Source organism: Chionomys nivalis, chromosome 11 (assembly GCF_950005125.1).
Source record: "Chionomys nivalis chromosome 11, mChiNiv1.1, whole genome shotgun sequence".
In the NCBI taxonomy this organism is placed as follows: Eukaryota; Metazoa; Chordata; class Mammalia; order Rodentia; family Cricetidae; genus Chionomys; species Chionomys nivalis.
Window position 1 is genome coordinate 35,143,441 of NC_080096.1, and position 15,272 is coordinate 35,158,712.

A 15,272-nucleotide genomic window follows, 5' to 3' on the forward strand; every position below is an offset into this window, starting at 1 on the left:
TACACTCTAAACTGGCAGAAATGTGTCAGGCTGCATGAGTTGCAGAAACCCACAGAGGGCAAATGCCCAAAGCATCATCACAGGGGCAACCATCAATTCCTTAAAGCTGAAGACCAGAGAGGGAAGGAGACTTGCCCTAGATCACACAGCAAGGCAGAGAGACCTAGAGCAGAAACATGACTCCCCCTTCTCTGCTCAGCTCTACCTCTATTGCAGGCTGGCTCCTAAACCCCAGAGAGATGGTTTGTGGGTACTCCTTGAGACATTCAGGCAAGCCTTAGACCACAAAGTCATCGCTGTGACCGTGAAGCAAGGCACTGTGAAAAGGTGAGGTCGGTGGCAGAGAAACATCTGGAAACAAGGAGGCTCTGGCCGCCTTCCCCACACACTTCCGCTGGGTTATTGCCACAGAAAGAGGTACCAGTGTTGTTCAGTAAAACACACAGACACAGAGGAGCTGGGCCAGGTGGCACCAGGGTGATTCCCCTGACTCCCATCCCGCCTAGGGCTGAGAGCTGAGCCAGGACACTGGTGAGGCCTGGGTTCTATCTAGTCCGTCTCGGCTCCACGGTTTTCTTTCCCATATGCTAGCCCAACACTCTGGAGCCCTGGGGAGGGGAGAGATCTGGACAGAGTGGGTGGTGTGCTGTAAAGGAAAAATCCAGAAGGTCCAGAGCTTCCTGGGTAATCCATAAATCCAATGGTCACAGACCCTAGAAGGCAGTTATTGAAAAGAAATGGGTGAGGCCATGCTTGGAGCCTGGAAGCTGGGTATGAGTCTTTGCCCCAGAAGTATAAAAAGTCTTTATTTCGTAGAAATCAGGGCCACTTCCATAGTTGCAGGAGGAGGGAGATGAAAGGTGAGGGCTCCTCAGAATTGGGTGGAAGACCCCAGGGCCACAGTGCATCCTTTGCTCAGCTTGGCTGTGACTCAAGAGAGCAGAGAAGGGCAGCTTGTTTCAACAGATCCCTGCAGAGCAGTGATGGGGTGAAGAGGTGGCATGGACTCCATGTGCCCCATAGCCTGGGGACTGGGGTCATAGAGGAGCTTGTCACATGGGTGTGCTGCGAACCCTGCCCTCTTCCTCCAGAACGTTCTTGAAGGCATTCTTGTGCTCACTGGACCTGGAAAAGGAGGTAGGGCTTACGGGGTCATTGGCTTCCCTTCCCCCATGTCTTTCTCTCTTCACCATCCTGCACCAGGCCTTCTCTCCAGAATTAGCCTCTGGCTCCCAGAGAGGCAGGGGAGCAGAGAGTCCTTCCCCTGAATGTATCTAGACCTGTGTGCCTACACTGGAGGCTCCTCAGAAACATCCCCACCCAAATCCCATTCTCCTCGTCTGTGGTTTCTCCTCCTTAATGGTTTCCCCACTAAGCCTCCCAAGAACTCCCTCCCCACAGAGTCTCCCCTGACTCACCCTTCCACTGACTTCCCTTTCCGCATTGAACCCCTCCCCATGATACCCTTTACCCTTACCCCTGTCTGAGCCTTCTCCCTAAATCGAACCTTTGTCTCCCCGCGGGATACTGTAGTCCTCACAGAACACTCCTCACCTCACCAGCCCTTCCTCTTTGCTTCACACGCCTTTCCCATCTGCCCCAGTAGCATCTCACCTAAAACCAGACGCCATTGAAGAGTATCTGCCGTCCATTCCCACCAGGACCCCATCTGCCTTGCTTCCAACAGTCATGACCATGTTACCAGGCTCCCTGGAAAAGAAGCTTGTCAGTCGCTCATCCAAGACTGTCCGCTCCACCCCATCTAAGAAGAGAGTACCCCCAGCTTTCCTCTGGACCCTGCAGACACCAGCTTTCCAGCTTCCTCCTCCTCCTCAGGCCTCACTTCCTCCTGCCTGATCCACCAGGAGAGTGGGGAACACAGGCGGTTGTAAGACACTTGTCCTAAGTCTCAGGTCTCTTTCCACTGCCTCCAAACACACGACCTCAGCCCCATCATAAACCCAACAGGACTCAGTATATCCCAAATCAGGAGATGTGGTTAGTGGTCACAGAAGGCAGATACAGGGCTAACAAAGTATTTCTAGCCGTAAGTGTCCATCGTTCACCCCTCAGACTGCTTTTGTGAGGGTCCCTTATACCTACTCAGCTTCAGGTATATGTCTTCAGACATCCCACAGGCACATCATACCAGACACGCCCCCTGTCAAGTCAACTCAGTTTGTTCTCAATGTCGTCTGCTCGGGGCGGGGGGGGGGGGGGCTTCTAGAGTCATCCCCCCTCCAGTGCCCCCTACTGCCTCCCTCTGTCAACTCCCAGCTTCCCTCCCAAGTAGCTCTTAGGTTCATCCATCCCTTTCTGAACGGCCTCTGTCCCCTCCAGGTCCAGACTATCCAGCCCATACTCAGCCTCCTTTTGTCTTTAAACCTGCAGACTGCACACTCTGTGCACCCACATGGAACAGCCAGGACTCTCAAGGTCATCTCATCCACTGATCCCTTTTGTGTTGGCATAAAGCACCCAGTCTAGAACACTGGTGCTGCCAGGTCCTGCTGACCTCCTGGGCCTCACACTGGAACTCTCTGTCCTTCTCCAGCCCTGAACTCTTTGCACATACTCAACAGGCCTTGCAGGGCTGAGGCTGGGTCCCTGGCTATCAGGCCACCTCGGTGAGACCTGGGAAAGATCCCTGTAGGCAGATGTAGCTTTACCCAGGGGGCTCTTGATCTCTGTGCATTCATGTCTGGTACCAGTGCCAGGCCCCAAACTGGAACACCACCCCATCTTCTGACTGACTCCTTGTGTGTCAGGTTTTGAGGTAAATGTGCAATCCGTGAAACCTTGCTAACCAACCCCCTTCCAACCCCAAGCCAGCTCAGGCTGTGTCCCGCACTCTGCACTTTCTTTCAGCTGTATTTGACTTGAATTGCTTATCCAGTCTGTGTGCCTGTGAGGCCCTTTGCATCACGTGTGGCTGACCTTCCAAAAGGATGGGGCCTTCTATTTCAGGAGGAGGGTCAGTCTCCCATCCCAACCCCCATGGGTGGGAAAAAATTGAGACACTGAAGAGAGAAGACATTTCTCCCAAGTTCCTGTGGGGTAGCGGATGGATGGGGGAATGAGAGAGCCATGAAGTCAACAGACTGTAGGCCTGGGGGCCAGACAGGTTCAGAGCTGGTTCTGTCACTAACTCTTCCTGAGAACCTGAGGACCAGTTAATTTCCCTTCCTCACAGTGGCAAGACTTTAACCAGAGCTCCTGAGGTCATCCCCTACTAGAATAAAAGCAACTGTTCTAGTGCCACCCTGAGCACTGAGGGCTTCCCAGCCCCGGGCCTTCTTCACACAGCACTCACGGCTCTTCCTGGCACCAGAAGTGGTTGACAGCAAAGGCAATTGCAACCAGGACCAGGAACACGGCCACAGCAATAAGGCCCTGCATCCAGGGCTGAAGGTTCCCCAGACCTGAAAAAGGAAAAGGAGCTTCAGGGACAGGACAATCTTGGGACTGTGTCAAAGGCCAACAGCCTCTGTAGGGCCAAGGGGGACATCTGAGTGGCTAGAGTGGATGTAAGTTAAGTCTGTCTACTCTCCTAAGTAGGTGAGGGAAGGAAGGGGGCTTAGAGCCTACTAAAGTCTGAAGGAAACCTAAGCAACCAAATAGGGAACACATGCCAGGGTTTGCTCTGAGGCCCTAGCTCCCAGGACCTCCTTCCTGCACACATGCCCCCTACAGTCACATGCAGGCCCCCTAGGAAGTGCAAGAAAACAGGGACCAAAGGGCAGCTCCAATGACTGGCCTCAGCCCTGTCAGCTGGGAGTGGCCCCTCCTCCTCCCCCCGCTGGCCCAGAGTTGCCAGGCTAAGGCTGGCATCCGGCAGATCCAGTTCTTGAGCATAAAGCTTCTTTGGGAAGATTAGGAGGGGTGAGGTCTGCCCTGGGCTGCTCAGCCCTGGGCTCAGATGGGGTGCAGGGTAAGAGAGGTAAGATGGCAGGGGATGGTGGGCTCCAGACTGGAGCCCCTTCATCCTCTCCAGCATGGTGGCCAGGATGCAAACGTCAGAGAGTAGGTTAAGGTCTAGCCTCGTACCCCTTCTGCTTTTTCACCCGACATCAACCCCAACCCTTAAAACTTCTCAGAAGCCTCTGCCCTCGGGTCACTAGCAGCCCCAAGGAAGACTATTCTCCTCATTAGACCGAGGACCTCACTCTGAGCCTCAAGAGGAGAGAGGACAACAGGAAGCTTGGGAGAGCCCCTGCCTTCAGACAAGACACCTGTGAGACTTGAGCCATCCTATGTTATGAGAAGCAGGGCGTCAAAAGACTTCAGCTTGCCTCATTCCAATGCCAAAGTCCTTCTTTGAGTCTACTTTGATATCTTCTGCTGCAGTGGAGACTTGCTTAGTCTTAGTACTGTCTCTGAGGCTGGCAGGCGTTGGGAAAAGGGAGGATGCTGGAACTCTCTGGTTGTAGCCATGGCAACCCTAGGCTAGCAACCCCGGGTAGCAGAAGATGCACAGTACGATTGCTCTGCAAGGGCCATTGTTTTGGGTTGCCCCCATCCCACCCTTGCCAAGAAACACTGGCTCGGGTCTATCACTTCTTCTGACCAATGATGCTCTGGCATTGGGAACAACCCTGGGAGGCCCCTTCCACACTTCCTTCCATGGTTCTTACAGCTAACTCCTCCCTCACAAGACACCAGGGACCACAAAACACCTCTGCTCCTCCTCTTGTGGATCTAGGGAGCAAGTGGTAGAGTCAAAGATAGGGGCGGGGAATGGTCTGGGGCTGACCCATGTAAGTTACTAGACCTCTCTGGTACTTCAGTTTCTCAGAAGGCCTCTGAGACATGGGATTCAGAGGTGATGCAAATATGCATGAGCATCTTTGCCAACCCTGAGATACCAGACTACTAGGTACAAAGCCCTCCCAAACCTCCAGCCTGGCAGCAGCTCTGAGAGATGGCAGGGTGAGGTTTCCTGAGAATGAATAATAATTTAATAGTAATTTAATGGTAATTTCCTCAAGATCACACAGCACAACAGAAGGAGCTTGGTGAAGAGTACACCCATGGTCTGCTCTGGAGAAAGTGAGAAAAAGAGGGCTTGGGTCATCCAAGAGGCAGAGGCAGGCTATCTCAGTGAGTTCAAGGCCAACCTGGTCTACATTATGAGTTCCAGGACAGCTCAGGATAGAGAGACCCTGTCTCAAAACAAACAACAACAGAAAAAGGACTTAGGCCAAAGCCAAGGACTCGGGACAGCTCCTGGACCACCACCACCCATCCTGCCAAGAGCAAGCATTTGAGGGTGCCTTCGGATCACTCCCAGCCTCAAGTTCCTAGCCCCTGCCCTCAGTACCCAGTCATCTCTGGGTCCTGCTGTGAGGTTTGGATCTCAACTCCTGTCCCTCCCCTAACCACCAGAGCCAACATGTTCCCTGTTCTCCCACTTCACACTGGAGACAAACAAATCTCAGAGCCTAAGTCAGAGAAGTGTGTCTGGCCCAGTGCCTGTCCCCCCCTCCAAAACACTACGGTATTGCAGGTCACCACCCTGTCCCACCCAGGTCACTGTTTTCCCGACCAGCCCTCTCCTCCCTGCAGCCCAGGTGCTCCTGCCCTATGCTACCTTGTTGACAGCTGGCAGGTGCCACTGCGGAGAGCAGACCGAGCGTGAGCAGGCTGAGGGCCAACATGGCTGCTGGCAGCTGTAGGGCCTTGGTCCACTGCTGGTGTTTGGACTCCTGGAGCTGCTGGAGGTCTGGGGTGTTCCTATGAGATCGGCTGGGCAGCAGTCAGGCTCTGAAGGAGAGGCACGGGATTGGGTTAGGCAGAAAGGGAGGGAGGGCGGGGAGGAAGAACTGGCAGGCTGGTGAAGAGAAGCTGCCCTTCCTCCTATGGAAATGCGCTGCCAGGCCTGGCTGATGCCCAGCCCAAAAAATTGGCGCTTAAGGTACCCCATCAAAAGCCAGTTAAGGAGGGGGGCCTGTGAATCGGGGAAGTAAAGGGGAAGTCCCAGCCCCCTCCAAGACCCACACTACCTCAGAAGTGGCCCTCAGCTCACCTTTCCTGGCAGTGGGGCTGGGCTCTCTGGGAAAGGTGTGACACATTTTCAGTCTGGCCTTGAATGGGATCAGTGAGTGGGTGGGGCTTTTTGGAAGACTGACAGTGAGATTAAGACACTTGCTGGCTGGCTCAAAGAGTCAGAGGAAAAGCACCTTCATGGCCAAAAACCTCAGGGAAGGCTCACCTGCCCGCTTTCTCCAGAACTGTCTTACATTCTGCCCTACCTTCACCTGTTTCTGCCCCACCACGCCAGACACTGGGTCCCACCCCTGAGATACAACCTCACTTCACAATCCCCAGCCCTGACCAATCGTGTTGTTCCCCACGCCTTTCTCATAGCCGGGTTCCACATTTCCAGTCCCCGGTAACCTGGCAGGAACCAGACAAGATTTGACTTGGTCAGAAGCCTCAATGCCTGTCTTCAGATCCACCTCCATTCATTAGAGGAGGTTGTGCAGAACAGGCCCAGACTATAGCCAGGAGTAGCCACAAGACAGTTCTTCTGTCCTCAGACATAGATGCCGCGAGCCAGGCCCAGCAGAAGGCCACTCCACAAGACACATAGCATCCACCTGACCTTCCAGACACTAAGAATGACCCAAGTACCTACTGAAGTCTGGGACTGAAGGTCATTGTGGGCCTCATTGCCCCAGCCACCCCAGAATACAGGAGTTAGGATACTAGAGCAGGCTAGACCCATTTCCTAAGGAAGGGAGAGGAAAGGATTTCTTGGCAGTCCCTGTTGCTGTCATTGGTTCCTGAAAGGTCACTGCAAGCAGCTCTTCTCTGTGGTCACTCGGGTAACAGATCTTCTGCTGTCTTGGCTCCAGGGAGGTACTCAGGTACCTTTGAGAAACCCCAGGGCACAATCACATGTCCATCTGTCCTTGAGTACAGGGCGTGGAGCCTGTGATCCAGGTCCCACACAAAGCCCATACCATCCTGGCTTGATCGGGTTCAAAAAGGATGAGTTTGGAAATAAGATGGCTAAGAATAGGTGGCTGTGACATTAAACGCTGGCAAAGGCACTGTGGATGGTACGGAGCCTGGACTCGGAGGACTTCTGCAGCACTGCTTGTCCTGAGTCACATTTGCCAACAGATCCTAGTTCCTGTTCAAAGAGAAAAGAAAAAAATCAAAGGAAAGGAAAGAAAGAAGGAAGGAAATGCTGGCAGATCAAGAGAGGCCCAGAAACCAGGCGGTGGTGGCACAGGCCTGTAATCCCAGCACTCAGGAGGCAGAGGCAGGTGGACCTCTGTGAGTTTGAGGTCAGCCTGGTCTAAAAGAGTTAGTTCCAGGATAGGCTCCAAAGCAACAAAAAAACCCTGTCTCAGGAAGAAGAAAAGAGAGAGAGAAGGCCCAGAGATGACAAAGTTGGTGTCCAGAGACAGGGTCGGACGCCTGAGCCTGCTTCCTCTGTCTGCCTACATTCATGTATGTGCACTGAGCCTGTGACCATGTAACAGTGGGTTCTTCTCTCTTCATGGGCTTGAGCGATGCCATCTGTACATGTGTGACCTGTTTTTAACATGGGCTGAGGATTTCAGGAGCACTGAGGAGCAGGCATGACAGCTGTTAATGAACAACCAGGGAACCGCTGGTTGGAATGGAAGGAATGGGGCGGAATTTAACAAATATCCACCAGGCCTTCCTCAGTGGTTTAAAGCAGGGGGCAGAGGACCAAGGTCAAATCCTCATCTGAGAAAATGAAAAGGTTATCATAGACAGGGGAGGCAGACTTAGGGATGCAGGTCCTGCCACCACTGACTGAGCTGCTTTAGATGGGGCTTTGAAGAGGCCTTGGGAGGTGGAAAAGCAAGGGAGGGTGTGGGCATGTGATTAGCCGGAGTGGAGAGTGAGTGACTCTCAGGTTAAGTTTCTGAATTGGGCAACTGAGTGGGTGGCAGTGTCTCAAGGTGGGACACGTGACTTCCCTAGAATGCAGTGTGTGTGTGAGTGTGAGTGTGTGTGTGTGTGTGTGTGTGTGTGTGTGTGTGTGAGTGAGTGTTCAATTGAGAGATCAAACACAGGTGTTTCAAAGAAAAAGAGAGCAAAATGAGGCAGGAAAGTGAAATCCCGAAATAGAGGGATACTCCAGCAGCCAGCCAAGGGCAGAGAGATCCAAAGAGAGGAGTGCAGAGAGGTTTCTGTGGTGGTACCCACTCCTAGCTTATGCCCTAGGGGAACACCCCAGCCTCTGGTACCAGCATGGGAGACCCAGTCTCTTTTCCCAAGCACCCCCAACTTCCCTGAAACCCCAGCAGGAAGCAGAGACTCCAAAAACTATACTTTGGGCACAGTAAGGGATGATGAGTAGAAGGGACATCAGGTGACCAAGGGAAGGAAACAGCTCCCAGGTCAAAGTCCTAGGCTTTAAAGCAAAAACAAGTTGTTCCGGAAAGCGGGTGGAGGGATGGGGGCGGAGGGGACTCTTGGCTTTAAGGCTAGGTCCCTGATCCCTGGAAGTTCTCACTCAGGGAAAGGCTTGTCTCCCTAGGCTTATGAACAACATCCCTGTTTCCAAGGTAACAAAGGGGTCCCTGGTTGTCTGGCTGAATCTCAAAGTTTGGGTGGGTCTCAGCAGCTCTTACGGCTGAACCCTGGATCCTCACCTCGGGCAGCTGTTCCATCCCGCACTCAGTTTCCCCCTCCTGTTTCTTGCCCAGCTCTCATCTGTAATCATCTGGCCCCTAGACAAACCTTCCACCATACTAGAACTGGCTTATCCTGAAGAGCACTAGCTTCCCACATCCCTCCCTCCTTTCCTTTCCATCCTTCCTCCAACATCTTACTTGCCATTCTACCTACTGCCAGGAGGTGGCACTGTGTGGCTCCAATCCCAGGCTGTGGTCCTGGCCGCACAGTTCACAGTGGAAGATTTAAGAGCTTCCCTCTCTCTAGCCGCCCCGACTCCCACCCTGTTTCAAGTGTGGATTACAGGAAAGGAAAATGAACACTGACATATAATCAGTCAGTGGAGATGGAGGCGTAGCATGTGTACCTAGAGTTCTGATGTAACAGAAAATGACTGAATCATCAAGGAAGGCTTCCTGCTTGGTGATGCTCTGGGGTGGGGCGGTGTCAGACAACATAGAAAAACATGATGGGGACGGCCATACACACAGAGTTCAGACTGGGAAAAAGCCGGGTGACACATTCAAGAACGGTGTTTGATTTCGTTCGTTTTTGTTGCTGTTTTCCCCTATGGTAATAAGAATTGAATTGAGGGCCTGGTTCATGCTAAGTAAGCACCTTGCTACATCCCCAGCCCTCGAGGTGGATGGTCAGCATACAAAGGTAAAAGTCCTCTTCACTCATTCTTGTGATATCCTTCCTGTTAATCTTTGCTGAAAGCCTGAAAATTCCTGGAGACTGTCTCATTTTGGCCTCTCCTGGTCCATAAAATAATGTTCAAACTTCTGCCCAGGTGCCTGCCTGAGGGGCAGGGCAGTCAACCCTCCTCTTCATCCTCGCCTGGCCCAGGGTCTCCTGTCCCCTGACCTGATCCACACAATACATAGCCCTCTGCCTGGAGTGCTCTCTTCAAGTTCCTCCTATCAAAGTAGCCTTCCAAGTCTTGCTTTAAAGGTCACTTTCTCCAGGAAGACTTCTTTGACGTCCGTCCCCTCAGCTCACCTTCCCCGGAGTCTTCTCTACTCCTCTGTTCACGGCTATTCTCACAAACCGAAATGCCATATGGTTGATGTGTTTGTGCACCCATCGCCTGCAAGGACAGATCTCTCTCTCTCTCTCTCTCTCTCTCTCTCTCTCTCTCTCTCTCTCTCTTTCTCTCTCTCTCTCACACACACACACACACACACACTTGCTTTTATTTTTTACCTCCAGCATACAGCATGAGCACAATGCTACACCTCATACTCCCATATATTTTATGATATTAAATCTGAGAATATACAGTGCCTGGCCTGACAGGGTAGAGGGTAAGGAAGTGAGTGGAGGGATAGCGTGACTAGCTACAGGTGGGCCCTTTGTCTTCTGCTACTGCTAGCTCTAGGACAGTGGCCCCAGAATCTCTGTGGATAAGTGAGGGCACTTGGAACTGTCCAACCCTAAGAAGAGAATGTTTCCAAGGGAACTGAACTATCCCTATAGAAGTACCAAGGAAGGCAAAAGACCATGTCACCCATCGTCACCCATGAGGGTGTCTGCGGAGGGCTAAGCTAGACTGGTTGGGGAAAGGAGGCTCCTCTCCACGCTCAGAGCATTCCACTAACTGGGCTGCCTGCTGTTAACATTCCCTAAGGCTTGTGAACTTGGGCAGGGGTACCACATCTGGCTTTTCACTAACCTGTAAATGTTGCAAGTTTCTTCCATTCGGAATAAAGACCGCAAACCGCCGTCCTCAGATGCCGCCCTATCCCCCCAGCTGCTGTGGGTGTTTGACGTATTTGTCATTTGTGTTTATCAGTAGGTGACCATAGTAGTCGCTGAAGCTTCCACAAATCCGGTCAAGTGCATTATAAAGGTACACTTAAATTACTGTATCACAAACGTACCTTTAACATTTTGATAACTGTGTTCCAATACACTTTGCTTGCTGTTCAGTAATGTACATTTTATTAGATGCTTCTAAAAACATTTCATGGAGAAAGAGACCACAGGGAGCCAGCAAGATGGCTCCTTGGGTGCTATACTTGCTGTACAAGCCTGACGACCTGAGTTCCATGCCTGAAACCCATATAAAGGTAGGAGAGAACCATCTCCACAAAGTTGGCCTTTGACCTCCATATGTGCACTATGGTTTGTTCACCTCCAAATACACATCATGCATATGCACACGCACACAAACAATAATAAATAATAATAATGTGTAGACAAAATAAGCTGTAGGCTTTTTTTGAACCATGACCCAAAAGAGTTAAGGAGTCCTGACTCTTTGGTGAATCTGCGGCAGGTCTGTTCGAGGCCATGCCATGTGATCTCAAGATCAGACTTGGAGAAAGGCTGGTGACTCTCTGGACAGAGGCTGTCTGGTACCCAGAGAGGGCTATGATCCGGACAGACAAGTACTTGGCCTCACAGGTGATCCCAGCGCTAGGAACTGAAAGAGGCAAAGGGTACAAAGCCCGGAACATGTAGAGCCAAGGAATGCACTGGCGGCTGCTTCTGAGTCCTAGGAGACCCCAGTGGGCCAGGGAGATTTATGGTGAGGACCCCCCAGAAGAGAAGATCAATCAAATCCTCCTATTGCCTCCTCACCCTGCCCAGAAAGTAAGGAGGGGGCCAGACCAGGATCCTCCTGCCAGCAGAAGGCCCAGCGCCAAATCTTTCCCAATGGCTTCTGCACAGTTCTGCTGCCCATCAGGGCTCCAGGCCAGCAGGGAATCAAACTGGGAAACAAGCTCCTAGAATTAGCCTCTCCTGACCTACAGGCTCACCCTAAATGATGCCATCTTGTTCCTAGTTTTTCAGCTGAGGAAAATATGACCCTGAAAGATTCCAAGTGAGTGCCACACAGTTGATTAGGAACGATAGGACCAATCCCGGGCAGTTCTTTATACAGCCCAGGGCTCAGCCCCTCTCCCCAGCCCTGACTTACTGATCACTTTGCCCAATTTCACCCCAGTATGCTGTCATGTATTCATTCACTCCATGTTTGCTGCAGCTAGAGAACCGGAAATACCATAGTGAGCAAGCATAATTTATCATGTGTAGCTATGAAACCGTATCACACCAGCTGGGCACAGCACTGCCTGCTATAGTCCAGCACAGGGGACACTGAGGCAGGAGGATCATTGCAAGTTCAGGCTACATAGTGAATTCTATGTCTGTTTGAACTACAGAGTGAGATCTTATGTCCAAAAAAGAGGGGGCAGCTGGAGAGATTGCTCAGGGGTCGAAAGTGTGTACTACTTTTGAAAAGACCTGAGTTTAGTTCCTACCGTCCATATCAGGTGGCTCCCAACCACCTGTCACTCTAGCCCCAGGAGACCTGACACTCTCTTATAGCCTCTGCAGGCACCTGTACTCACATGCACCATACACACACACACACACACACAAACACACACACACATACACAATTGAAATTAAAATCAATCTTTTATCAAAAGTTACAGTCTTACTAAATGTCTTGAAGCAGGTTTTTGGGCACTGTGTACCATCTAACCAGGAAGATCAGGAAAAGATGACAGGAAGTGTAACATTCATTCAACAAGTGTTTATCCAGGGCCTCTCACCATTGGCACCATTCAATATAACGAGTCAAACATTGTTTTCTGCACCTTTAGAGTTGATGCTTTGTAGGCTCTGCCAGGAAGCAAGCACACAAAGTCCAACGGAGCTGAGGTTTGGCTCTGAAGCATCTGCCCATGGGCCCCTCTGGTGCCAGCTAGTGGAGTTTGGGGAGACAGTTTGATCCTGAGGTCTCAGATAATCAGTGCATTGATTGATTGATCCCTCCATGGTCTCACAGCAACATTTCAGGAGGCAGAAGGACGTGCGACCTGTTTGCATGAAGTAGGTCTCTGGGAGCACACCTACAAAGAAATAGTCATTTTGTCTCTTGTCCCTCCCTCTTTATCCCTATATATCCTATGTCCTCCCTCCATCTCCCTCTCTACCTCTCTCTCTCTCTCTCTCTCTCTCTCTCTCTCTCTCTCTCTCTCTCTCACACACACACACACACACACACACACACACACACAAAATCATCAAAGATTCTAAGTATTAACTTTAAGGACAGTTTGAATTTTCTAAAGATACTAGGAAGCTGAGGAGGAATATCTTGAAAACAAAAACAAAGGAGGGGGGGAGGAAAGGAAGTCAGGGAGGCCGGAAGGAAGGGGGCCTATAAGGTTTGCAGATGACATTGCAATAGTGTTGAAGGGCTATAGAGGGCCTGGAGAAGATGGCTCAGTGGCTAAGAGTGCTGGCTTCTCTTTAAAAGTATCTTGGTTCAATTCCCAGCACACATGGCTGCTCACAGCCATCTGTAACTCCTGTACCAGGAGATTCAACACCTTCTATCCTCCACAGGCATTGCCCATGCATCCCACATACAGACATACAGGCTAAACACACATATACATAAAATAAAAATAACTAGGTGGGGGTGGTGCACACCTTTCATCCCAGCACTCAGGAGGCAGAGGCAGGTAGATCTCTGTGAATTCAAGGCCAGCCTGGTCTACAAGCGCTAGTTCCAGGACATCCAGGGCTGTTACACAGAGAACCCCTGTCTTGAAAAAAATCAAAAATAAATAAATATAAAAATAAATATTTTTAATGGGTTTGAAAGCTTGAGTTCTGAAATGTGACCAACGCAAACTGAAACCCCAACTTTGCTTTTCTCTGGTGGTGACAACAGCAAGGCCCTTACATCTTGAGTGAGTTTATCCATCTGTACAAAGGGATAGTATCAGCTGCTTCCCCTTGAGCTTGTAGAGAGACTGAGAGGAGATTAATGAACAGCACCTGACTGGTGCCAGTAGGAGCAGGAGTGACGGCTACTGATGGGCATGCTTGTCCGCTGTGTCATAGCCCACCCAGAAGTGATGCCCCCTAGCCTGGACCGCTCTCGCAACTGGCATCTCAGAAGTGAGATGTCACCTGGTGGTGTGTGCCTTTAATCCCAGAGTCTTTGTGAGTTTGAGGCCAGCCTGGGCTACATGGTGAGCTACATGGTGAGCTAGCTCAAAATAAAGAAGATGTCCAAACTGAGCTCCTGAGCTCCAACCACTGAGCATTCCCCCTCCACAGGTTTCCCTTGACACATGGCATCCCACCCTCCCTGTGGTTGCCTTCGACTTTCTCTCTGACACTCTCCACACACAGCTGCCAGTAAATCCTCTTGACTCTTTCTAAACAATCTATCCTGAGCCCCCTCCCCTTCCTTTCCAGGTTTGCTTCGAGTTCCCTGTTGTAAGCTTGTGGCTTCCCATGGCCTGGTCTCCTCACTTCTGCCTATGTTCCCTATCTGTTCTCAGCATGGCAGACAGAAATTCAAGCTAAACCTTAATTTATGAGATAGTCAAAACACAAAAGCCCTAGCCATCAGGATGACCTAGCTTCTCTATGTGATGTCTCTAACCTGTCCCCCTTTACCCTACTCCAGCCTCACCTGCCCCCTGCTGGCCCTGGCCATAGCAGGCCCACTTGGACCTCAGGGCATTCGCACTCCCTGTGATAGATACTCTCTCCCATACATCTGCACAGCTTTCTCCTCATCTCCCTTGGGTCTTGACTCTAAGGTCACCTAACCCCTGAGGCTTTCCAGTTCAGACCTTTGAATCCCTGCAAATTCAGCTCTATAAACCCCACCTATTTCCTTTTCTAGTTTTATTTTGCTCTTTGGCATTATCCCCCTGGAATCAACCATTTATTTAATTTATCTCCTGTTCTCCATTTTTTCTATCAGGAAAATTCCATGTTCACTGTTCTATTTCTGGCCTGGTGTGTGGGAGGTACTGGGCAATAGGAGCCATCTTTTAAAAGTGGCAGCTCAAGAGCGATATTGGAGCAGTGAACCTGGAGCCCTTCCACTCACACCAGACTGTGCTCATCTCTCTCCCAGTCTCTAGACAAATCAGAGAGGGGCACAGGTATGAGCGCAAACACCAGACTCTATCCTGATGGAGATGGAGCTAGGGAAAAGCCAACAAAAGGAATACCTTTGTGCAGGGACTTTTCATCTTCTGTATGGCATGGGCCTCTTCAGCAGTGTGTGCCATCTATGTAGTCTTTTAAAATGAATGTCTTAAGTACATAAAAAGCAGAATTATCATAAAAACCAATGAAACAAAAATACAACCTTTAAGGTATGTTAAAAATATTATATTATGGTAGCTGGACATAGTAGCACACACCCACAATCCCAGCACCTAGAAAGCCAAGCAGGAGGGTCACAAGTTTGAGCCTAGCCTAAACTCTCTCTCTCTCTCTCTCTCTCTCTCTCTCTCATAATAATAAAAGTGATTAGTGGTAATGATGATTATTAGTGATAATGATAATAATTGCCATAAGTTTAAGGTGAGAATGATCATAGATAACATACCAATGTAATCTACCACAACTGGAGAATGATTCCATCCGTGACAAAAAGTCCCAGATGCTGGTGGTCCTACTATGATGCTCTCTCTCTCTCTCTCTCTCTCTCTCTCTCTCTCTCTCTCTCTCTCTCTCTCTCTCTCTCTCTCTGAAAGCCATCTCAGTCAAAGCCACTAAAAATAAGATGTAATATTTTTCCCCTTCATGTCCGTGTTCTTTCTGAATTCTCTCCAACA

General features: G+C 50.6%; 1 protein-coding gene across 1 annotated transcript; it reads right to left on the reverse strand.

The window, feature by feature from the left end:
* Positions 1–537: 537 nt before the first annotated feature.
* On the reverse strand, positions 538–6,077 carry Pdzk1ip1 (PDZK1 interacting protein 1). The gene is made up of 5 exons (XM_057784954.1): positions 6,026–6,077; positions 5,591–5,763; positions 3,314–3,422; positions 1,615–1,710; positions 538–1,125 (listed from the first exon to the last, which is right to left on the reverse strand). Exons 2-5 carry the CDS (start codon positions 5,655–5,657, stop codon positions 1,053–1,055), a joined length of 345 nt encoding a protein of 114 aa, XP_057640937.1. The 5' UTR covers positions 5,658–5,763; positions 6,026–6,077; the 3' UTR covers positions 538–1,052.
* Between the last annotated feature and the right edge of the window lie 9,195 nt (positions 6,078–15,272).

Bases quoted from the DNA above. Each gene is read 5' to 3' on its own strand.
- Pdzk1ip1 (XM_057784954.1), bottom strand. From the start codon at position 5,657: ATGTTGGCCCTCAGCCTGCTCACGCTCGGTCTGCTCTCCGCAGTGGCA. The intron at 3,423-5,590 runs GTAGCATAGGGC...TTCCTTTTTCAG, and splicing joins ACCTGCCAGCTGTCAACAAG to GTCTGGGGAACCTTCAGCCC. The intron at 1,711-3,313 runs GTGAGTGCTGTG...CTTCTTTTCCAG, and splicing joins TTCTGGTGCCAGGAAGAGCC to GGAGCCTGGTAACATGGTCA.